The sequence below is a fragment of the Brassica rapa genome, chromosome A07 (assembly GCF_000309985.2).
Source record: "Brassica rapa cultivar Chiifu-401-42 chromosome A07, CAAS_Brap_v3.01, whole genome shotgun sequence".
NCBI lineage: Eukaryota > Viridiplantae > Streptophyta > Magnoliopsida > Brassicales > Brassicaceae > Brassica > Brassica rapa.
Window position 1 is genome coordinate 20319327 of NC_024801.2, and position 23019 is coordinate 20342345.

Genomic DNA, 23019 nt, shown 5'->3' on the forward strand with positions numbered 1-23019 from the left:
AAACAAAGAGCTCATAACCCACTCTCCTCCTCAACTGAAGGATTGGGGATATAAACTAAATTTCAAAAGTTGACAGGCTAGAATCAAAATCTAAATTTACAAATGTACAGAAACGTAAGGGCATAATTGCAATTACACAAACATATAGAAAGAGCAAAAACCCTAAAAACATTTGATAGAATATAAAACGTTTACCAAGCATCGTGCTTCGTCTTCTCTCTCGATCTCTCCTCCTCCGCCGCACAGATCCAGGACAGGACAGTTGTCTCCCTCTCTATCTCTGCGAAAATGGTGACGGCCAAGAAAACGGTGCGTTTACGTTCTCTTTCTTATCAAAGTTTTATTCTTTTTTGGTCATCTCAAACAATGTTTCTGCGTGTTTGAGTTTGCAGAAGAAGTCACACGAGGGAATCAACAGTAGGTTGGCTCTTGTGATGAAGAGTGGTAAATACACTCTTGGTTACAAGTCCGTCCTCAAGTCTCTCCGTGGCTCCAAAGGTAATTTAATCGAACACTTGGTGTGCATCTATAACAATATGTTATAGCTTATGTAGCTGTTAATTATGATTTGTTTTTATATTCACAGGGAAGCTAATTCTAATCTCCTCGAACTGCCCACCGTTGAGGAGATCGGAGATTGAGTACTACGCTATGCTCGCTAAAGTTGGTGTTCACCACTACAATGGAAGTGAGTTCATTTCTTCTTCTGAACAATCAGCCTTTATAGTGTTGATCCTAAGTAGAGGAAGAAAGTAGTTTGTTTTTTTGACTAAGAAGTGTTGATCTTTTTGGAAGATCACGAATCTTTTTGAATTGCTATTGGTGTATCTGTAATGGGTTTATTACAAGTTGCAGAAGTTGCATCATTTACATCAAGTTACTTAACTGGCTGTTCTGTCTGTATAATCCACATTGTAGGTTTTGGGTTTGTACTGTAGCATGATAGTCTTGTCCTTTGCATCATTGATCCTCTGATTAGATCATATCATCAAAAGGAAGTAGACGATTATTTATTTTGATTCAGCTGATTCATCCATTATTTCCTTCTGGTTTCACTTTTGCGTGACTGTTGTTTATCTTTGGTTTCAGACAACGTTGACTTGGGAACAGCTTGTGGAAAGTACTTCCGTGTTTCTTGTCTGAGCATCGTTGATCCTGGTAATAAGAACAAAACTAACTTGAATACTACATACTCTCCAACTTCTTGTTTATGTATTTGGTTCTTCATTGATCCTTACTAATGATTTTGTCTTTTGACTGGTATTAGGTGATTCTGACATTATCAAGAGCATTCCTGGTGACCAGTGATACCATTTTCGATTTTGTTTTCCCTCTACCTTCCATGGATATTCGCAAATCTTATGAGCAAAGGATATTGTGTTTGGTGTTTCATTACTTTTACATTATGAACCGGATAGGAAAATATAATTTTTTGACATTTCTGAGAGTCAAATTCTTTGTTCTATCTTTTAGTACGTATCAAACTTCATTCTCCTTATCAAGAAACTAAACTTTGAACCGTGAATTAAAGTTCTGGTAATTATAAAATATAATATCTACATGTATGTTTCTTCTACATGTAAAAGAGAAGTTGAAACAGAAAGACAGAGAAGAGTGGATTATCAGAAGGGTGAAAAGCTTTGCAAAATGTTTACTTGGCTGTCTCTCCTTCCTCCTCTTCTTCAGTATCAAGCTCGAGACCTTCTGCTGCTAACAGCTGAGTGATGAGCTTCTTCTTATCATCCTCTGCTTTCTTTCGCATCAAGTCTCTTTTCTTCAGCACCAGCGTGTGTCGCTTTAGAGTGCTGTTAAACAACTCTCTTGATGCTTTCTTCTCCTTCTCCAGTAACTTCCTCTCTTCTTCCGGATCCACCTTAACCAAATCCACCAAGATTCAACACAGGGGAAACCAAAAGTCTCATAAATACTTGTTAGTCTTCTTACCTTGGAACGAGAAAGACGACGAGCACGAAGGTTAATCCCAAGCTGTTGTTGCTCAGCCCAAGCTGCAACCGCCATGTCGCCTCTCTGATCAAATGCTTTACGCTTTTTCATCAGCCATTCCATCCAAGCTTGTGACGCCTTCATTGGATTCACTCGGTTATCCATATCGTACTGTCTTCTCTTATCAGTGTCCATGAGCAGCTCGTATGCAGCCTGGATCTTGATGAATCTACCTTCTGCCGTCTCTCCTTCTTCAAGCGTCCCTTTCCCATCATAAACTACACACACAAAACACAACTCATCACTCATGCAATAAAAATAAACAACTTCTGGAACATAAAGTGACTCCTCACAAGCACTTAAACTAACCCCAAGCTCTAAAACTAGTAATCTTGACTTTGATTTAGCTTCTAAAGATGTAGAGAAGTACCATCAGGATGATAGTACTTGGCTAATCGTCTGTACGCCACCTTAATCTGCTCCTCCTCTGCATCTCGTTCCAACTCTGCACTCAAAAACCAAACAACATACAACCAAATCTTAGCTCTATTAAATAACACAAGACACAAAGGACTCTGTTTTACATGATCATTCACTGCACACACAGCTCCTACGCGCAGTTTAAGCTAAAAGGAGAAAGCTTTTACCGAGAGTATCGTAAGGAGACTTCTCTTCGCTCCAACTCGAAGCTGCCCTGACCAGAGTCTTCCTCTGACTCACGCCAAACCAAAAGTTGGAATCTTTAGACCTAAACGGAAACGAATTCGAGACCCGAGTTCTAAAGCTGAACTTTTGAATCGAAACCCTGACGAGTGATCGAGTTTGGTTTCTACTACAACACACGATCGAAGCAAACACCGTGTGTGGTCTACAGATAGCTCGCAGGTGGTTGCTCATCACTTCAATCTCCGACCCAGAAACTAGAATTCATATAAAATCGAATTCCCCAAATGAATTTTCTCGGAAAATTACAAGAAATGTAATCAATTTCCCCGGAATATCTTGTGGAGAAGAAACGCAATAAAATTAATTATGATTATACCCTTTCACATATAAGCCCCTGAACTATACTGATGATTCAATTTCGGGATACATATTATCACATTGCTCAGATTTCAACCTTATAAAATATACACATTTTTTGGTATGTAATATATACTACAAAGTTTCCACCCAAATTTACATCTTCTTATTTGAAAATATTGGACCGAGATATATTAGCATGTATTATCACATTGCTCAGCTTTTAAACATATAAATAATAATATTACACTAACGAGTAAGAGCATACACTTATTTTTGGTATCTAATATATATTACAAAGTTTCCACTCAAATTTACATCTTCTTGTCTGAAAATATATGGAGCGAGATACTTCATGACGTTCTACTTAAAATATTCAAAGCTTTAAAGGTGTGTTTCATGTTTTCCTTTTAGGCGTGTTCTCGTGGACGAGCTGCCCATAGAGAGCTAAGAGCACGCAGCCTATGAAGATACTCTCCCAGACAAAGCAAACCGCGAGCTGCTTGTCTTGTCGTCAAGATCTTTGCCATTTGCTGCAATGTTTGTTGCCTTAAATGATCCGCCTGTTGATCAAATAAACAGATTCTTTAATCTTTTGATATAGAAAGGACACGTACTTTCTTTCGTTAACTTTGTTTTTTGTTTTTTGTTTTTTACTTACTTGATTCACAAATCCTTCTAATGCTTGAAGATTCTCAACAGCTGCACCCATGTGAGATGGGTAATCATTGGAATCCATAACCACATCAATCACTATGTTGTCAGCTAAACTCTGCTGAAGTTTATCTATCCCTTGAGAGAGAGCATCCTCTGCTTGTTGTGATGATTGTTGGAGGTTTCTCACTTCCAAGATTTGCTGATCAGTTAATGGCTGAAGATACGGCATCACAACCTACAAAACAAAAGGAGTTAGAACATTACATTTTGTCAACTTAGCTTTTGAAGTTAAGAGTGTGTTGGGAGTTTGAGAGTTTATACATTTAAAAGACCTGATGGACGGAAACCTCCTATCCATTGGAAGAATCTTTCTGTGGAAGTTCTCCACATTCCCGATATCAAGTAGAAAACATCAGCTTTGGCTGCATCAGCTTTCATTCTGAAGAGGTTTGCGTAATGGTTCAAGCAGCTCTCTACAAGCATCTTGAGTTCTATGTCGCTTATATGAGCTTGAAGCGCAGTTCGGATTTCGCTAACCCTCCTGCTTTGTTCTTCAAGCCAATGTGAATATTCCAGCTCAAATGCAGCAATACTAGAGTTAATGCTCCCTGATGATCCTACATAGCTCGAACCTGACGAGTAAATTCCCTTTAAAAAAATAGTAATGAGTCAGTAACATATTGATTTCGATTAAAAATTACAGAAGAAAACGTTTTTATCAGTCTTGTGTCACCTTGCTCACCTGCTGCTTAGCCTTTTCGAGTTCTTGCTCTAACTGCGATAACTTTAACCGACTTTCTTCTAACTGTTGAACATAAGCCTAAAGGAACAAAACAGACTTTAGTACTAGTAGATAACTTACTATATGAGATTTGTTGTAACTTGTAACATTGTGTATTCAAATGTTTAATAGTTCAATATTATCGATTTCAACTTGGTTCGTTTCATGATTTTTTATCAGGATTTTCGCAGTCCTATAAGATTATACCTTCTTTCTCAAGCGACTTTTGCGAGCAGCTTCTCGGTTCTGAGCTAAACGCCGTTTCATCTATTTGCAACATATGAGAAAATGATATCACTATTATAAAAACCGATATTTTGTTTTATTTAAAAGGATTCTTGATTATGTTTTTTACAAACCTTATCATGATTCCTGCCATCATCATCCTCCTCCTGATGATCATTACTAGAAGGTTCTGCTTCGATCTGGTTATGAGAAGAAGAAGGGTAACTCGCCTGCACACAACTCAAACCATTAGCAAAAACACATACAAGTAACAGTACTTCAGATTAATATAAATTTTGAGACAAGTATACATATATTAACCTTGATGATGTTGTGATCCACTTGAATAACAGAGGAAGAAGCAGTGTTAGGACTATGATCATTGATATCAGATTTGAAAACATTCCCCCAAGAAACCATTTGTTGAAACGGTTCATAGATTCCCATGTCTCTTAAAGATGCAAGTTGTGTTGGAGAAGTAGAACTCATCATCTCTATATTCTCTAACATATCAACCAAAAACATTTATATATTAATCCACAAGTAGAAATAAAAGGAGAAACAAATATTGTTTTTTTTCTATTTTTTGCCTCACCTTCACTTGTAGATCCAATAGCTTGCACCAAACTTACATTAGTCACTGACACAAACCTTTGAAGTGCATTTCTGAGTAATCTATCGATCAAATAGAGATATTGTTTCAGACCGACAACAGAAAAAATCTAAAGGAAGGAAAAGTTCTTGGAGTTCCTTTGGACACTTGCAGTAAAGAAAAAAAAACTTAGAGGTCAAGCGTTTCCATCATGGGAAGAGATGATAAAAAGGATTTTTTTTTTTTCTTTCTTGGCCTTTTCTCTTTCCTTTATTTATGTCCATCAGCTATAGAATAATAGTAACCAAGATAATAATCAATTTATTTAAAGAAATAACATTAGTTAATCTGTAAAGCAATGTAACGTTTAACGACAAAACACTGGGGAAAAGTAAAAGAAGATGAGTCTTTCGCAAAGCTGAAGGGTGACCTTATCGTGCGCTGAAGTACGCACGACATGATGTCATTAACCGGAAACTCTTGTAGAGTTCCATACTCTCCGGAATCGACACGTTGCTCGGTCAGTTAATTATTCGGTCTGTTTGTGCATTTATTGCATCGTTTCTGAATTCTAGAATTGGGAATTTAGAAAGTGGATTATGTTTTAGGGATCATATATAAATATTTTCTCCGTTTCACCAAAATAATAGTAAAAGTTTTGAAATTTTTACAGATTTTAATTACTTTAGATTTAATAACAAAAAAATTAAAAGCTTTTATCTTTCTGAAATGAATAATTTTTTTAAAAAATTTTATATTCGTGAAATAAACTAACTTTATTCTGTCATTTTCATTTGTTACTTTAATGTTCAAATTTATAATTTAATTACTAAATAAATAAAATAACAATTATTCATCTCTCAAATCATCTACAAACCGGTCAGGACTCAATACAAAGATGATTTCCGAAACTAGGGCTGAGAAAATTATCTGGTAAATTTGAACTGATCTGTTATTCGTTTTGATTCGATTCAAAAATTCAGGATATCTATTAAGTTCCTAATCAAAGCAAATATCAAAATGTGATATCCGTAAAAAACAAAGCAAATCACAAATATTATTTTTAGAAAGTCGGATATCCGATCAGATCTGTATATTTATAGATATATAATGCAATTGTATATACAAACTACTGAAATTGCATTCTATACACACAACTTATCGCCAATTTAGAAAAATACTATTTCCCACTGTTATGAACGGTGCATAATTTATAAAGACTCCAATACCCCTATCGAATCACTCATTCGTTTATGAAATGTGCATAATCATTTTTTTCCAAAAGAGCTTATCCGTATTTTTGTGCTTTCTTTTAGTATTTTGGGCTAAGTTACTCTACAAACTATTATATCTATACATATTTTATGATATAATTTGTTTTTTTTTTGTTTTAAGTTGTTTTTCAAAAAAAAATTTGGTTATTACATATCCAATTTAATTTTAATATTGTGTCAAATGTTAACATATAAATTTTCTTATTAGACTTGTTAATATTGAAATGTTCTTACAATTGTTAAAAATGATAGTTTGCTAGTATGATATTATTTTTTATTTATTTTAAATTAATATTCTAAAAGTTTTTATTTAATTTTAATGTTATATATTATTTTTTCTTTTTAATATAATTGGCGGATCAAATTGAATAATCCGTGAATATTTTAAAAAAATCTAGATATCCAGAAGCCCGGATATTTGAAATTGTTCGGATCGAAACATCATAAATGTAGATATTCGTCTAAAACGGAGCATACTACGAATTTTCCGGTATCTGCTCCTTGCCCATGCCTATTCGAAATGCCTATTCGAAATGCACGCCTTTTGTGTAGATGCATGCTCGTGGGTATGCAAAAGAATCAATGTCTTTTTCCCTATAAATTAGGTTCATATAGCCATAGGTGGAACAAAGATGTAGATTTCTTCTTTAACAGAAAGGTGTAGATTTCTTTCCTTCTGATTGTATTTCACTAATGTTTTTTTACAACTTTGGGGTGGTCCATAAGGTTATTTATGCAGTGGCATCTTTGTGGTTAGTCTTCTTTCCTGACTTAGTGACAAATAATTGGAGCTTTAATGGCCCTACCAAACACAAAGATAACATTTTTAAAACTTTTACTTATTTTTAAATCATGGATCTTAATTAGCTTGGCACCACTTGTGTAACAAAATCTGTGTGTTCAACAAAGACAAGCATGTCCGTTTTTTTCTTTTATCCAGCTTTGTTTCATGTCTTGGTTTTACTTTATTAAAGAGTATCGGTAAATATTTATCAATCCATATAATAAGATAAATATGAATCGGTGCGCTGATATAAGCAAATAAAATACAAAAAAGAAAAACATTATTGTATGATCATGTCAGAAAAATCCATTGGTTTCGAGAAAGATCATATATTTTTGGCTTGATTCATTCAGTATTGTACAGAAGCTTTTCATGGCCTTTCACTTATCATCGACAGACTCTGATAATTAGTTAAGACATCCATAGATATCTAAAGGAATATCTCACAATTAAATTATTAAAACTAAATTAACAAAGGTAAAAAAGTGAGAAGAATGAGATAGAAATCTCTCATACTATATATCAATAATGGTTTTGATATTCAACATCCTACTCTTTTTGATTTATAAAAATAACAACTTTTATCTTTCTGAAATGAATACAACTGTTACTTTAATGTTAAAATTTATGATTTATTACTAAAATAAATAAAATAACAATTATTCATCTCTCAAATAATCTACAAACCGGTCATGACTCAATACAAACATGATTTCGAAACTAGTACTGAGCAAATTATCTGTTAAATTAGCCATCATTTTACGTTCGTTTATTATGCATGCATTAAATACATCCCTGTTACGTGTTATATTTGAGGAAGGAAAAGATAGTATGATAAGAAAAGTTACGTACACTACACACATTTCTACTTTAATTCATCACGAAGACACCGATCTCCCACTATTTTCGCCATCATCTTTTTCTCTTTTTCGTTTTTGATCACAAAGGTACACATTTTATTGCTTTCCCGTTATCTTCTCTGTACTTTTTTCTCATTATGTACATTCTTATCGAGTACACCTGAAATATCTATCTTTAGACTTTCAATTTTAATACGAATTGCATATATTTACAGATTCTGCAGCAGAGATAGTTTCTTGCACGTCTCTTGAAAAATTAGAGTAATTATTCACATTCTTAACATTAAGGGCACGATAGTTTTTCCTAAAGTACTTAGTTTCATATAGTTTTGGATTCATATAGTTCTAGAGGCGTGCCTACAGTGTATTGAAAAAGGCATTCGTCTTAGGCCCCCGATTAATATGAATTTTTTTAGGGCCCTAAAATTTAAAATAAATTTATAATCTTATGGTTTAGGCTTATTTTTAAAAAACCCTTTCCACATAATAGACTAATATACATAAACTTATTCTTTTACAGGGTTAGATTTGTGTATTTGGTGAAAACGATATATCATATTACAAAATTGTTTTCATTATAGTTGTAAATAAGTTTATTTTTAAAATTTGCCTTACGCCCCTGAAACTCTTCGCACGGCACTGGTTCTATGGGATATGGGATTGCAATCTCATACTCGATGGTTTAAACCAAAGATCGTATGCATTGAAAATAATTGTCTATAGTCCAAGAGACTATAATTAAGTCTAAACCGTAGGGTCTGAAATTCTCTGGATAAAAAAAATTATACAAAAATTACATAATAGTCGTTAGACAATAAACTAGGAGACAATCAAGTTAAGAATATGGTTTTGATGTTTTTTTTTGTAACTGAATATGGTTTTAAGTTTTACGCATAGGAAGAAGAATCAAAGATATATCGTACTACTGAGCAAATCAAAATTGCATATCTATCATGCCCTGAGATTCTTGTGGACGAATGATCATCCAACGATCAAAACGGATTCGAATATTAGTATTATTGCTTCACGAAGAATCCCTTATATTCTCTATTTATTGCAGATTTACAAACGTGTTGGGGGGGGGGGGGGGGGGGGGAATATATCATATAAGAAATAATATTAAAGGAGGCATATATAGACATAGTTATATACTAATTCCTTTGATATAAACCGCATGTCGTTCAAAGACTCGAATTTGAAGTGAACTGAGACTGATACTCTCTTCGCATGCCGAAAGTGAATAAAATAAGATTCTCTTATGTTAAGTTGGTTTGATATACAACTACATATAACTAAACTCTTATGGAAAATTTTGAAATTTACACAAACCTAAAATGATATTCCAAATTTATAACAACATTTCTTCAGTTTTAAAATAATAAATATGTACATAGTATATCTTTAATAAAATGATTTGTTAATCATTCAGAGTCTCCCAATTGATAAACTACAACATATTAAGAAAATGAATAACTGACATATTCTTTTAGATATTGGGGTATGATCGGTATTTACTTGATATATATTTTCCATTCCATAACCTAAAAAGTATTAAAGCTTTTAAAGTTAGAACATTGTTCTATCTCTTACCCTAAGTAGTACAATTTTTTTTACAAAATTATTCAGCTCCAGTCTTTTGTCTAGGTTTCTGTTTCACATAAATAAAATGCTCAATTTAGTATTCTCGCCCTCAAAATTATTATCTAACGCTCTGTGATTCACCATTAATTTATATGTAACTATAAGAAGTTAAGAACACCTAAGCAAATATATATGTGAAAATATCAGGATTACGTACACACATGTACACACACAAAAACATATGTATATATACTAATAAACAAAAGAACGCATACAACAGTCTACGCATGAGAAGCACTTACAAAAAGAAAATATACATCAATCAATATTCATTTCTCCAACAATTATGAAAAATTCAAAAGTAAAGGAAGTGGATGGGCTCTTACATTTTGCTTTTGTTCCCATTGCGTGGTATGAAAAAGGGACTGATTTTCTTTGTTGAGTGACTGAAAAAATTGTATAAATATTACTTAAATTGTTATGGTGGTTTCCTTTCCTTTTAATGACCAAACAAGCCGGAGTATATTCTCAGGTCACAAGAGCACATATGACCTTTCATTGTTGTATCATCAAGCACCATAAGGTGGATGAGTGACTTCCAAAAAAATATTTACCTCACTTAGCTCTAAAAGAAAAATAATGAAAGCATCGCTAAATTGCTACTATACTTATTTGTATATAGATGTTACAATAATTCCAGCAGAAGCCAGAAGGTATCAAGAATTAGATAAAAGACACCAATTATGTCTGTTCCAGGGCATGCCTAGAATTGAGGATGCCTTATGCACATATCGACAATCTGGGTTCCTGCAAAGATGGATTTTTCTTTTTTTGGTGGATCTTTGGGTAGAAAATATAAATACATCAGTATGAATTTATACGACTATATTTAGTGTACCTGGAGATGATCAATATATGTTAAGATGATTGAATACCATATATAGGTTGATGTGAAGAACGAGGATGGTATTAACTAAATTCCATTAAAGTAGCTAGTGTTCCACTACAAATTAAGGACAATCCACATAATACTATCTATTTTGAAGCTAAGGTTGTTATAGTTAGTCAACTTTAGTAAGCTCGGAAATAAACAAACAAAAAATTCATACAGACTTTGGCTGAATATGAGAACTGTTAGGCAAGGTGCTAGACCTTGAGGAGTTCACGTTCGAAACGGTCAGAACAAGCTAAGTATGAAATGTCTTAATTCAGATACAAGATTTACCTTGACAAATAGCAGACTGAACTTCCTTGAGTGAAAATAATGTGGCCAACAACTTTGCAAACGTATCCATACGCAGTTAAATGAGCCATGCTTTGCATGAGATGTGCAATCCCTCTCTGCACATTTCTGAATGTTTCAGCAGAATGAGAAGATGCAGAGGAAAACGTTGACAACGTACGTCCAGGTCATGATAATATTCTTCTACACTTCCATCTGATTTCAGAGAAGTGACACCAAAATTGGTTGTATTTCTACCCGAGGAACTTTTCCCATCAAAGGAGTAATCATGGGAATATGGGATGATATCAAAAGGGGATAATCATAGCTGCAAACAAACAAACAATCCCTGCCATGTAAAATATGGTTTACCTTGGCGAAGACGGATGAGAGTTCCAATAAAAATCTCGTTGCCATATTCTAGATAATAAGAACCCTCAGACAAAATGACGTAGATTATTTATCCTATTTAATCAACCAACTTCCATATGAGATATCTCTCAAATATATTTTGCCAAACATTGCATGTAAGTGTGTGTGTGTGTGTAATCTTTCATGACTGAGGAAACTCTTTAGCATAAAGTTAAGGATGTGTTCACAACTGCAGCTTATGAGTTATATATGGACAACAAGATTCCAAGAGTGCCTCAAGAAGAAACAAGAACTTTCAACAGATGCTTGCCAGTTGTGAAGCGTGATATTTCAAGTTTGACAAAAACACTAGATAAGAACCTAAATTATCAACGTGAGTCGATTCGATAATGCCATATCTTGGTTAACGTGAGTGATTGCGTTCTCCTGGTCATAGAAAGAAACATGCAGCAGACATCAAAAACGTTGCAGGACATATAAATTTCAGATCAGAGACTTCAACTCTTCAATGAGAATATAGCCAGACCTTTGTAACAAGCAGGCCACTTAAATCACCTCTCAAGTATAAAATCTCAGTATCCCGACGGTAACGAGTCCAATCTAAAAGGTAATCTGGTCTATGCTTTGTTCTGTTATTTGTATCAGAACCAATTGTATCAAGAGAGATAGAGGAGAAAGATCAAATAAAAAGGTTTTGGCTCATCGAAAGCAAGAATAGATAGTGAGTTGAGCTCCATATTAAGTTCATCAAAACATAAAGATTCAGACTGAACCATGTAGTGGAATCTAGGTGTTCTTTGCATTTCAACTTTTCAAATATTTCGCTTAAGATTCGTACATTTGGTATTCAAGAGTAATTTGTGAGATTTTAGAATTTCATCATTGTTAGGTCGGTAAAGCTCGAGAAAATGTAACTTTACCCGCCCACCCCCCCCCTCCAAATTTTATTAAATATATCAACTTGCTACAAGAGAATATTTAAAGTAAATGTTTTACTTTTTCCTTATAGTTTCTTTATATTGTTTCATTTTCTTTACTTGTAAATGATAATCAAACATATATTTTGGTTGTTTATTTAAAGTTAAGAGTATTTTATTTTCTGTTCCATACAAAAAGTCATTTTAATTTTTAAAATATTTTTATTATAAGTGCCGTGCACTTTTTTTTTCAGTTTTACTTTTATTTTTGACTCATTAATTAATAAAATCCAATAAAAATCTAATAAAACAATGTGTACTTAGAATAAATCAGAAATTAATATTTTAATTAATTTTCAAAAACCTTAATGACACTGGAACAGATAGATTATACATTTAAAAATCTAATAAGAGGCTGCAAATAGAAAAGAGGAAGAAAATTCCTGAACAACTAAAAACATCTGCTAATGCTGTGAGTCTGTGACCAGTCACAGCCACTAAAAAACAGCTGCAAATGCCGTGAATCTGTGACCAATCTAGAACTTATTGTTTTAGCTGTTTGTATTTTGAGAGCCATATAACTGTGAGTGACCAATCACAGCCGCTAAGAGTCCTTCTCCCAACCTCCCTCATATACTTTCAGTTTATTTTTTATCACTATTCATGCTTTTGAACATCCACTAAAAAAGTCTTTATTTATTTTCATTTTGTTTCTCTTATCTTACCCACTACTTTACCTTTTAAAAGTGTCTGCCTCATTTTTTATATATATTCGTGTCTTTTAAACTATTACATGTGTGATTTGTCCTAAATGAGATCTGCAAAATAGTCTATTTTTAAATGTATTCTGCGGAACACCGAAATTGTATTTGGATAAGTGTTTTAATTAACTTTTTTAACTCTAGTGATTAGTCAGTAATACAAATATCTTATATGATATCTTCTGATATCAGATATGAGTGGTTTATTCTAAATTTAACTTTAAAAAGTCTTCGTATATGAGTTGTGGACTAAAAGAAAAGAAAAGGAAAGGAAAGGCAGAAGTGTCGTTGATGAAAATACTGATATATTTCTAACATCCATTACATATATTTTCTGATATACATAGTTTTTAGTGCCCAATATTGTTGAAAGAATAGGAAAATGACATGGTTTGGCAACACATGTTTAGTTTGGTTTGGTGTAAAACTCATCACGTAGCTTTTGTATTAAGGAAATACAGTGCAGTTTTTCCAAAAGCCACACTCTACATATATATGTTTTTGCTCATATTTAAATTCATAATTTACAACGTTTACCAACTATTTATAAAATTACAATCACACGGTAAAATGAAAGAGAATAAACTTAAAAAAGACGCATGAAAATAAAACAAAAAGAAAATAAGCTAAGAGAACGTTTTCTTGTTCGTCTTGATCACTCAATCGCCGTGGGGTCAGAAACTTTAGCAGAGCTTTTCTTCACTCCTGACTTTCCAACAAACCACCTTCCGAATCTTCTAGACCCACTCTGTTTCACCGGCGGTTTCATGACCTCCTGGAGCTCTCCTCCGACCATCTTTTCGTCTCCCTCGCCGATAACCACCGCAGGTTTGGAATGCTTCTTCATACTCTCTCTATGAAACTTCCTCACCGTGTAAACATCTGCGATAGCTAGCGACATCTTTTTATAAATTTAGAAAATAAAAAGAGCCTTACGTTTTTCCTTAATTAATTGGAAAGATGAGTGTTGTTGCATTTTAGGGGGAGAGGTTCGGGGCGTTATTTATAGATAAAAACTGGTGGGGTCCATTTTTACTGAATAAATTGTCCTTGTTTGCCACGTATTATACGTATTTCTCTACGAATACGTAGACCAATATCTCGTACACATCTACCATAGAACCGATCTTGGACAAAACGTGATAAAACATTCGTTTTGAGTCCGAAATATTTTAAAAGTCATATGAACAAATCTTAAGATTGATGTTAGAGGCGAATCTACTTGTGCTAAGGAGGTGGCACTTGCCCCCACAAAATTTATAAATTCTTTATAACTCAACCTATAATTTAGCTATTTTTTTCTATTAAACTTCATATCTTAGCTTTATGTTTGTATTTATACATGATTTGCCCCCATATTAAAAAAATTCCTACATCCGCCCAATTAATGTGGTACTCCATATTGTCTATTGGTTTCACTTCGAGTTTATAAAATCGTGATGTAAAGTGTCGTCAACTATGAATCTCATAAAAAAATAGCTCAAAGTGGTGTTAAAATAGCGAAGTTAGATATTAACTCTTATAAACCAATTATACTTATCAGCTTTAAAATTGTTTGTAATAATTTTTATTTGTAATTACACAATTCACCATCTTTAAAAAATTATCTTAAAATTTCTATCTATAAAAAATAATTTGATATAGTCTATTTTAAAATATCTATAGCCTCTTAAATTTTAAGACCGTATTGATTCTAAATATTTTCAAACCAGAAGCAATTAAAAAATAAGGCCTATAAATACTCAGAGACATCAAATAATTCACATTTAATAAATTGAATATAATAAAAATATGTATTAGGAAAATTGTTAAGGCTTAGAATTGATCCTATCACATCCACCTCTGTCCTATGGCATCATAAACCAATAACCACTAGTCTACTTAAGGATCTCCATAATTTGTGGCCAATAATTTACTAAAGCAAAATAAAGGCCGGAAGCCTAATCTTCTTTAGCTTCTTCTCAGGACCGCCTCTGCGTTATGTATGTTTTTTTCATTGAAGTTTATAGGAATCTAGCGTGTGCCTATGAGAGTCGTAACTACTAACTAGTTAAAAAGATTGTAATCAGGCAGGTTGTGATGTATAGAGGAAGTCCTCGTTATATGTTCAAAGAAGAAAATAGTACTATTTAAAATCAATCAAATTACATATGTAGCTGGAAACTGTATTAGTTTTACCCAAACCCCGGTTTGAGTATACAACTCTACACTTTCCAGATAATATACTAATATTTTGTAAAAGAAATGTATATGTATTATTGATGATTGTTCTGAATCTATGATTTATATGTCAAAACTTTGAATTTTTAGAACTTGTACGGTCAAGGTAAACATGGTTTTTGATGGCAAAATTAGTCTGTATTGGCAATATAGTTAATGACTTGGACCTCGCTATATATTTGGCCAGGACATAGTAGACATCACTAGCTAGCTAATTAATAATAACTTTTTGGTTAAAGGACTTAATTATTAACTTAATCCATATTTTTTTGTATATGGATATCTGGCTGTAATGAAATACTATGTTTTGTCGGCAAAACAAATTATTTTAATCGTAAACTTATCAAATATATATGATTTTTAGTGACTACGCAATACGCATACACTAACTCTTTTTTTTTTTGAGCAACTCATACACTAACTCGTTCTAAAATTTGAAAGTGCATCCATAATTTCTTTTAAGTACAAACAGTTGATCGCAAAAATCATTTATATAAACATAATCGACAAATGTTTATTTTGCGTTTGGATTGATTCAACAATTTACTTGATAATGGATTTACATAAAAATAAATTTGAAATACATATTTATTTCTGTAGGCAAATCGGATTCATAACGCTAACTAAAAAAATAATTGTTCGTAGTGAAAGGATGATGGTTGTTTCAAAATATGAAGACAATTAATAAACAAAACCTAGAGACTCGAGTTATAACATAAACAATCCACGATATCTTCGGGAAGCCTGAGCGGAATCTGACTCGGCCGCCACTTTAGGTTCCGAATGACAATGGAATCGATCAATATATATTCACCAAATTGTCTCTATCCATAAACGTGTCCATATTAACAAGGGTAACAAATAACAAGCTAAGAACATAAAATATTAACTATTAAGTATATAGATTATGCCAAAGTTATACCCATTTTACATTTGCATTTATTTTTGCCATTGATGGTAGTGGACTTCAGAGTCATGTTATGTCAAATTTTCTAAGCTTCCAACTTAAAACTAACTGACAGTAAATAGAATGGTTTAAATTTTTTATATATTACTCAAATTTGAAACATATATCTAATGTCAGATTTTCTCTCAAACATCTTCTATCGACACAATGGTGGATATAACTATTAATCTCGCAGAATCCATCGTACTTCTTCCAAAATAATGCTTTAATTTTTTTACCAATTTCGAAAGAATTGAGATTTCTTTAGACCATCAATTAATGAATTAATAGGATGATCAGACCATTTTCCAAGTCAGATTAATGATGAAAGCATGGACAGTTCTGACACCATGTCAAGTTTTCTGGATTTATGATTTAAATTAATTGGTGATAAGTGAAATGACCTAAACCTTTATATATTATTCAAATCTTTTACATATTTCAAATGTAAAATTCTCTCCCCAACATGTTATAATGGTGATGATTGGTTTGACTGTGGCTGTAGAATTTTAGCTGTAAAAGTTTAGTTGTAGGTAAATTGATTGTAGCTGTAAAGTTGTTATTGTATATTATTTTTATAGAAACTTTTGCTGTAGTTAAATTTATTGTAGCAGACTATAGATATGTATATATAAAATAATTGTTAATTTTATCACTTAAAATAATTTATATTAATATTTTTTTTAAATTATCAAAATTACTGTTATTTAAAATATGATATGTAAATAATATTTATATTATTTAAAATATTTCAATAATTTAAAAAGCACCCAAAATTAAACTAAAATGTTTATAGATGTTTTTATTATGATTATCTTATTTATTTGATATTAGAGATAATTTTTTTATTTTACAGTTTCTATAACCTATATTGAAAGATTTAGGTTTTTTAAGTAAAATACATAAAAAATGTTTGGTATATTTTTTTGTTGTAGTTTTAAAAATAAATTGAAAGCATGATTGGTAAAAATTAATAAAAATTTGATATAAGTTCTATTTTTGAAAAACTAAAACTAAAACATGACCGGTAAAGTTTAATGATTTAGAAAAAAAAATAAAGCTAAGATCAACCAATCACTCTCAATAATCATGAGAACTATAATCATTCTACAAGCATTTTTTACGTTTGTTTTTTCTTTTATTTTTTATTTGTATGGGTCCGGTTTGTTTGAAGTGAGGTTTTTACTGGTTTTGGTCCTTTTGGATAATATCAGATCATCTTTTTACTCTCGCACCTTCTATTTTTTAAGTGCCCGGTAATATCAGATAATGTTAGATATATTACTGATTCATTATTATTTTTATTAGATAAATTATATTTTTTCTGTTTCATAAAAATATCAATCTGTCTTTTTATTTTATTTAGAAAAATGTTTTTTTTATTATTCTACATTTTCAATAAACAGTTCATATTAAATCACTTTTTTATTTTTTTTAAATAACCAATAGATGTTTAATTAAATTATTTTCATTTAAACAATCATACATTAATACATTTCATTGTTTTTTTAATATGAATGAAATGTGTAAGTAATACTTTTTATAAAATGGAAGGAGTAAATCTTTCTCAAAGATCCGATACTCATGTTTCCGAAAATAACATATTCACCACGTGGGTCGACATGAAGTGACCTTATTGAATTAAGCTTCTCTCTCTTTTTTTTTGAGAAAGGGCAAATCCATAAAATCCTTTTCACGCTGAAAAAGAAATTTACATGTAAGATCGTTTTTCCTAATATAAGAACATGCAAAATATCTATAATCCGTAACAAACAGCTAGATTAAGATCAAATGATCAATGAACGGTTTAATAAATTTTATGCGCTTTAAACTATTTCAAATTTGAACTTAGTTTAGTTTAATACATAGTCCACTAACCAATATATATTTTTAAAATCTATCTGCAAAGATAAATTAAAAGGTGAATATTCGTCTACATAGTGTTTGTGAAGAATAAAATGACGAGGCTGCTTGGCTGCGCCAAGATCTATTGCATTTTTTAATGCATATGACAACATTCATTCAATCTTCGATAATCGTTTAAAGTCAAGTCGTATAGTCGTTCAAATTCCTTATACACTCCATGCATGGGCTGCCTGCCCTGTGAAACGAAGCAACTCATTTTCTTTAAACTCATCGCAATCAGAATATCAGATTGATAGCAGGCTCTGGTATACACATATATTTGGAATCCAAGTTACTTTATGTATAGATTGGATAAACTGATTTAACGCAACGTAGGAAGCATTTGCGACAAAACGAAATAAGATATGACTTGACCTAATTTTGAGATTAATTATTATAAAGTTTATAAATATCTGATATGGAATCACTTTTAATCCTAGTGCTTGTCTAATTTATGTATACAATGTGCTCAGTCGAATATAGTGCTAATCATGTGTCATACAATAACATCCACACTATAAGTTTCTCAAATAAAATCTTTAAGAATATAAACATAAGATACATTAATAATTAATTAAAGAGTTCATCAAAATATTTTAGTTTTAATTTTGACAGAAATCCCCAGCTTTTTAAATTAATTAATTATTATTGTGTGATATACTCTATTTAAGAAATCATAAATGGCCTAATATATTTTGGTTATGTCATCATTTACGTAAGATGACTAGCTAATTAGATAAACTAAAAGAATAATCCCCGGCACAAAGTTTAACGATAAATAAGATATGTTTTCTTATTAGGCACTTTTCTTTTCGGATCAACTTTTTTTTTATTTTGATATAATTCTGCAGAACAACTTTAGTATCAACATGGCCCAGATAGAATTAAGCTACACAATTTGTATTATAAAATTTGGAAAGTTAATTTCCACATTGATTGGGTGGTTATCTAATTGATTAATATATTTAGGTTTTTTTTTTTCTGTTCGAATGGATACCTTTAACTTAATTCTAGTCGTAAAGATGAAAGTACCACAGAAGCAGAGTGATTAATCTTAGAGTGGGCTTGCTCCAGTTAGGTCCATTAGGGTGGCGATTGGTTTTTCCGCTACCACCCGCAAACGCAGCTTTTGCGGTCGGTAGCGGTTGTCAGCGGTTTGCAACAATCACTCAAATCGCTCTAAACCGCTTCAAACCGCTCCGAATCTCATAAATTCAAAAGCTGGCTCCAGCTAGCGTTTGCGGTTGCGGGAGGGTAAAAATTTTTTTTTTTTAAAACAATATATATACAAAGAAAAAAATATTTAATAAAAAATTTAAAATTGAAATTATGAAAATATTAAAATATATCTATTTTATTTTAATTAATATTATAAAATTTTATAATAAAAAAAATTTCAATAAATTTTCAAAAATTAAAATTATAACTTTCTAAATATAAATTTTATATTTATTATAATTTTGTGATTTTTGATATTTTTATAATTATATTAAATGTAAATATTGTTAATTTATTATTTGACTGTTACCGCATTTGGTAGTTAACCAGTCATAAGTCATCCGCAAACGCACCAATTTTTAACCGCAGTACCAGTCGTACAAATCTCTTAAAACCGCTAGAAACCGCAACCGCCCGCATCCACAAACTCTCGCAACCGCAGCCGCTGCGTTTGAACCAGTCAGGCCCTAAGTTACATCTGATGATAACGCACGCGATACCACTGGTTGTCACGTTGCGTAACCCTGACCATTGATTGTTGAAATGTCACCAATCGGAACCAATGATTCTCCACTCTGCAGATCTTGAACTAATTTGACCCAACCATTTTTACATAACCATAACTCTATCCATATACATTGAGGTATTCTTAAAAACTCAATTTCGAGGTATAATTCTTGATTATACCAATTACCTGAATCGTTTACTGAACTGGTTCTGATTGAAGTTTAACTAAGCTGAAAAAGAGAATCAAGTACAAAGGGACAAGAGCAAAAGGGTATAACCAATCCCCAATATCTTTGTCTCAACTCATGTTATGGCATATAATCATGAGATGCCATCATTTTTTCTCTCACCCATTAACTGTGTCAACTCATTCTATGCCATATTGTCATGTCATATAATGCCATGCCATCATTTTTCATCACCCATTAACTGAAAGTGGACACACTCTCTTCTCCATCTTAATATGATATGTCCTTTTCTAAACAAGCTGAGAAAGAAGAACAAAAACACTCACCCTACATCTACAACCTTCGATAATGAATCTACTCATTGAAGCATATGCGTAGGAGAAGCACCTTGGCTTTTAAACTTTTCTTTAGTCAGAGCAATCTCTGAGATAAATGCTTCAAGAAAACATTGAAGCCTGTCTCATTTGGAGATTTTTGATGAATGTTGGTGATAGAAGAGTTGGATCAATGGTTACTATGTAAATGTTAAGGAACAGATTGATACGCCATTACTATTTGATTGCATTGTATATATCGAATCCTTATCCTTCCTTGCACCAACATATATATATGTAATTTCTTTGAGAATGAATAAGATGACTTGGTACAGTACATATACACAGGATACATCCCTGTGAATGTTTAAAAATGTCCATGAATCTTTGTTGTTATTTTAGTAAGAACCCATATTTTCCTATTTTATTATTGGAAGAGATAAAACATTATTATGAGTCTATGACATAAGAGGAAACTGACTTCTGTAATAGAGAGAAGCTTGGAGCATTGTGTTTGCGATGAACTTCCAAGTACAATTTGAGAGCTAAACCGGTTAAGAGAAATGTAAAATTCTATTAACCAATTCCAAACCGGATCTTTAAAAAAGGGTTACTATTTCGGTTTATTCTCAAAAATCAATGTTCGCGCCACCTTCTCTGTCAAGTAATAAAGTTCCATTCGATCTCTCCGAACCCTAACTTATCTTCTCCGATGGAGAAATATCTCCCGTCGCCAGTGATCTAAGCTCGGAGAAGTTCCCCCTCTTCCATCACAGCTCTCGGCAAACCAAGCGTGACACGTGGCGCGATTATGGGAGTCAATGACCGCTCCAGGATCTCAAATGGTAACTGAGCCGCCAAATTAGTCGGCCGATTCTCCTTCCAGCATCTTTCTGAGAATCTTATGCTCCGCTTATACTAGTGGTATCCATCTATGGAATCATCCTCTAGTTGATTGCGGTGGATCCTTAGGAGTGAGATCATCCTTCTATTGTGTTTAGTTTTGTGTAGATATTGTTGCTACGCTCTGTTTGATTAAGCAATCGAACCGAAGTTACATATAGAAGTGCTTCTTCTTAGATCTATAGGTTTTAGCGAATCGAAGGAAACGATTTGTTTCTTGTTGCTTAAACGACTGATTATGAAGCTCTGTATTTTGATGTGATTTTGCAGCTTCGAACACATGGGAGCTCTTTACTAGAATGACCTAGCTTAGAATCATGAGAGTTGGCGTATTCTTACATCTCCATGGCTGCACAGTGGATTGCTTCGTTGGGATATACATGGAGCAGCGATATGGACCATGTTTAAACCATTTACTAATGTAGCTTAGGTGAAGCAACCAAAGTCGAGCAGAGTCATGACTATTTCTTGCGAGGTATACAGCTTTGTGTGACACTGATTCTAGAATTCGAGTCTTTTACATACACAAATCATATCTGACTTTGATAGACAACGGTGAGTGATGCTCAGTTAACACTAACGTGCATGGCTAGGAGTGTCAAAATGGGTCAAATGGTTCAACCCAACCCAAAACCCAAATGGGTTTACTGTTAATGGGTCATGGGTCAACTCAACCCATTTATTAAATAGGTTGGGTTGACCCATAACTCATTAAATTAAATAGGTTAGATGGGTTAATGGTTGACCCATCAACCCAATATCTTTATAATGAATTATTTTTAAGTTAAGACCAAATTGATCAAAATGATAAAATGTTTTTTGTGGTTTAGGCGGATAATAGCATTTTTGCGGGAAAGTGAGTTCTCCCAGTTTTGGTGTGAAAACGTGTTAAATTGTTCTGACGGAAAAACGTGCTTTTGCGGTTTTGGCGAAAAACGCGTTTTTGCGGAAAAACGAGTTTTTGCGGTTTTGGTGGGAAACACGGTTTTGCGGGAAAACTGATTTTTACAGTTTTGGCGGGAAATTACGTTTTTGCGGTTTTGGCGGGAAAATACGTTTTTGCGGTTTTGGCGGGAAAACACGTTTTTTGCGGGTTTGGGGGAAAATGCATTTTTGCGGTTTTGGCGGGAAAATGCGTTTTTGCGGTTTTGGCGGGAAAATACGTTTTTTTGCGGTTTTGGTGGGAAAACGCGTGTTTGCGGGAAAATTGGTTTTTCGCTTTTGGCGGGAAAATGCGTTTTTGCGGTTTTGGCGGGAAAATACGTTTTTGCGGTTTTGGCGGGAAAATACGTTTTTGCGGTTTTGGCGGGAAAATGTGTTTTAGCGGTTTTGGCGGGAAAATGCGTTTTTGCGGTTTTGGCGGGAAAATATGTTTTTGCGGTTTTGGCGTGAAAATACGTTTTTGCGGTTTTGGCGGGAAAATGTGTTTTTGCGGTTTTGGCGGGAAAATGCGTTTCTGTGGTTTTGGCGGGAAAATGTGTTTCTGCAGTTTTGGCGGAAAAATATGTTTTTACGGTTTTGGCGGGAAAACACGTTTTTGCGGTTTTGGTGAAAAAACGTGTTTTTGCGGGAAAATTGGTTTTCAGTTTTGGCGGGAAATTGCGTTTTTGTGGGAAAACGAGTTTTGCAGTTTTTGCGGAAAAACTTGTTTTGTAGTTTTGGCGAAAAAACACGTTTTGGCGGAAAAACGTATTTTGCAGTTTTGGCGGGAAATGCATTTTACCACCGAATAAATGATTAGACTTTAGAGAAACTCATGATTTTCCAATTTTATCAAACCTTAGAATTGGGTTTACTCATGTTTTTTTTTAATTGAAAACAAAAT

At 32.9% G+C, this 23019-nt stretch overlaps 4 protein-coding genes across 5 annotated transcripts; 1 reads left to right on the forward strand and 3 right to left on the reverse strand.

Annotated features, from left to right (window-relative positions):
- Positions 1-60: 60 nt before the first annotated feature.
- Positions 61-1483, forward strand: LOC103830543 (60S ribosomal protein L30-2). Its single transcript, XM_009106346.2, has 5 exons — positions 61-309; positions 393-498; positions 587-688; positions 1090-1158; positions 1268-1483. The coding sequence occupies exons 1-5, from the start codon at positions 289-291 to the stop codon at positions 1306-1308; spliced, it is 339 nt and encodes a 112-aa protein (XP_009104594.1). The 5' UTR covers positions 61-288; the 3' UTR covers positions 1309-1483.
- Positions 1484-1495: 12 nt separating this feature from the next.
- Positions 1496-2939, reverse strand: LOC103830544. The gene is made up of 4 exons (XM_009106347.2): positions 2592-2939; positions 2375-2449; positions 1945-2222; positions 1496-1873 (listed from the first exon to the last, which is right to left on the reverse strand). Exons 1-4 carry the CDS (start codon positions 2839-2841, stop codon positions 1652-1654), a joined length of 825 nt encoding a protein of 274 aa, XP_009104595.1. The 5' UTR covers positions 2842-2939; the 3' UTR covers positions 1496-1651.
- Positions 2940-3159: 220 nt separating this feature from the next.
- On the reverse strand, positions 3160-8766 carry LOC103830545 (transcription factor TGA7). Of its 2 annotated transcripts, none has more exons than XM_009106348.3 (8): positions 5226-8766; positions 4952-5133; positions 4765-4860; positions 4613-4672; positions 4358-4444; positions 3946-4272; positions 3629-3859; positions 3160-3530 (listed from the first exon to the last, which is right to left on the reverse strand). In XM_009106348.3, exons 2-8 carry the CDS (start codon positions 5120-5122, stop codon positions 3378-3380), a joined length of 1125 nt encoding a protein of 374 aa, XP_009104596.1. In that variant the 5' UTR covers positions 5123-5133; positions 5226-8766; the 3' UTR covers positions 3160-3377. The 2 variants fall into 2 exon arrangements, with proteins under 2 accessions (XP_009104596.1, XP_009104597.1); XM_009106349.3 differs by having other exon boundaries at positions 4367-4444; positions 5226-8763.
- Positions 8767-13465: 4699 nt separating this feature from the next.
- On the reverse strand, positions 13466-13980 carry LOC103830546. Its single transcript, XM_009106350.2, has one exon. The coding sequence runs from the start codon at positions 13892-13894 to the stop codon at positions 13649-13651; it is 246 nt and encodes an 81-aa protein (XP_009104598.1). The 5' UTR covers positions 13895-13980; the 3' UTR covers positions 13466-13648.
- Positions 13981-23019: the final 9039 nt, after the last annotated feature.

What these genes read in the sequence shown, in the direction of transcription:
- LOC103830543 (XM_009106346.2), top strand. Translation starts at nt 289, where the DNA reads ATGGTGACGGCCAAGAAAACG. An exon ending in TGTTCACCACTACAATGGAA is followed by an intron (nt 689 to 1,089) that starts GTGAGTTCATTT and finishes CTTTGGTTTCAG; the next exon opens with ACAACGTTGACTTGGGAACA. An exon ending in TCTGAGCATCGTTGATCCTG is followed by an intron (nt 1,159 to 1,267) that starts GTAATAAGAACA and finishes GACTGGTATTAG; the next exon opens with GTGATTCTGACATTATCAAG.
- LOC103830546 (XM_009106350.2), bottom strand. Translation starts at nt 13,894, where the DNA reads ATGTCGCTAGCTATCGCAGATGTTTACACGGTGAGGAAGTTTCATAGA.
- LOC103830544 (XM_009106347.2), bottom strand. Translation starts at nt 2,841, where the DNA reads ATGAGCAACCACCTGCGAGCTATCTGTAGACCACACACGGTGTTTGCT. An exon ending in GTCTCCTTACGATACTCTCG is followed by an intron (nt 2,450 to 2,591) that starts GTAAAAGCTTTC and finishes TTTTGAGTGCAG; the next exon opens with AGTTGGAACGAGATGCAGAG. An exon ending in CAAGTACTATCATCCTGATG is followed by an intron (nt 2,223 to 2,374) that starts GTACTTCTCTAC and finishes TTGTGTGTGTAG; the next exon opens with TTTATGATGGGAAAGGGACG.
- LOC103830545 (XM_009106348.3), bottom strand. Translation starts at nt 5,122, where the DNA reads ATGATGAGTTCTACTTCTCCAACACAACTTGCATCTTTAAGAGACATG. An exon ending in TGGATCACAACATCATCAAG is followed by an intron (nt 4,861 to 4,951) that starts GTTAATATATGT and finishes AGTTGTGTGCAG; the next exon opens with GCGAGTTACCCTTCTTCTTC. An exon ending in GTCCATCAGGTCTTTTAAAT is followed by an intron (nt 3,860 to 3,945) that starts GTATAAACTCTC and finishes TTTGTTTTGTAG; the next exon opens with GTTGTGATGCCGTATCTTCA.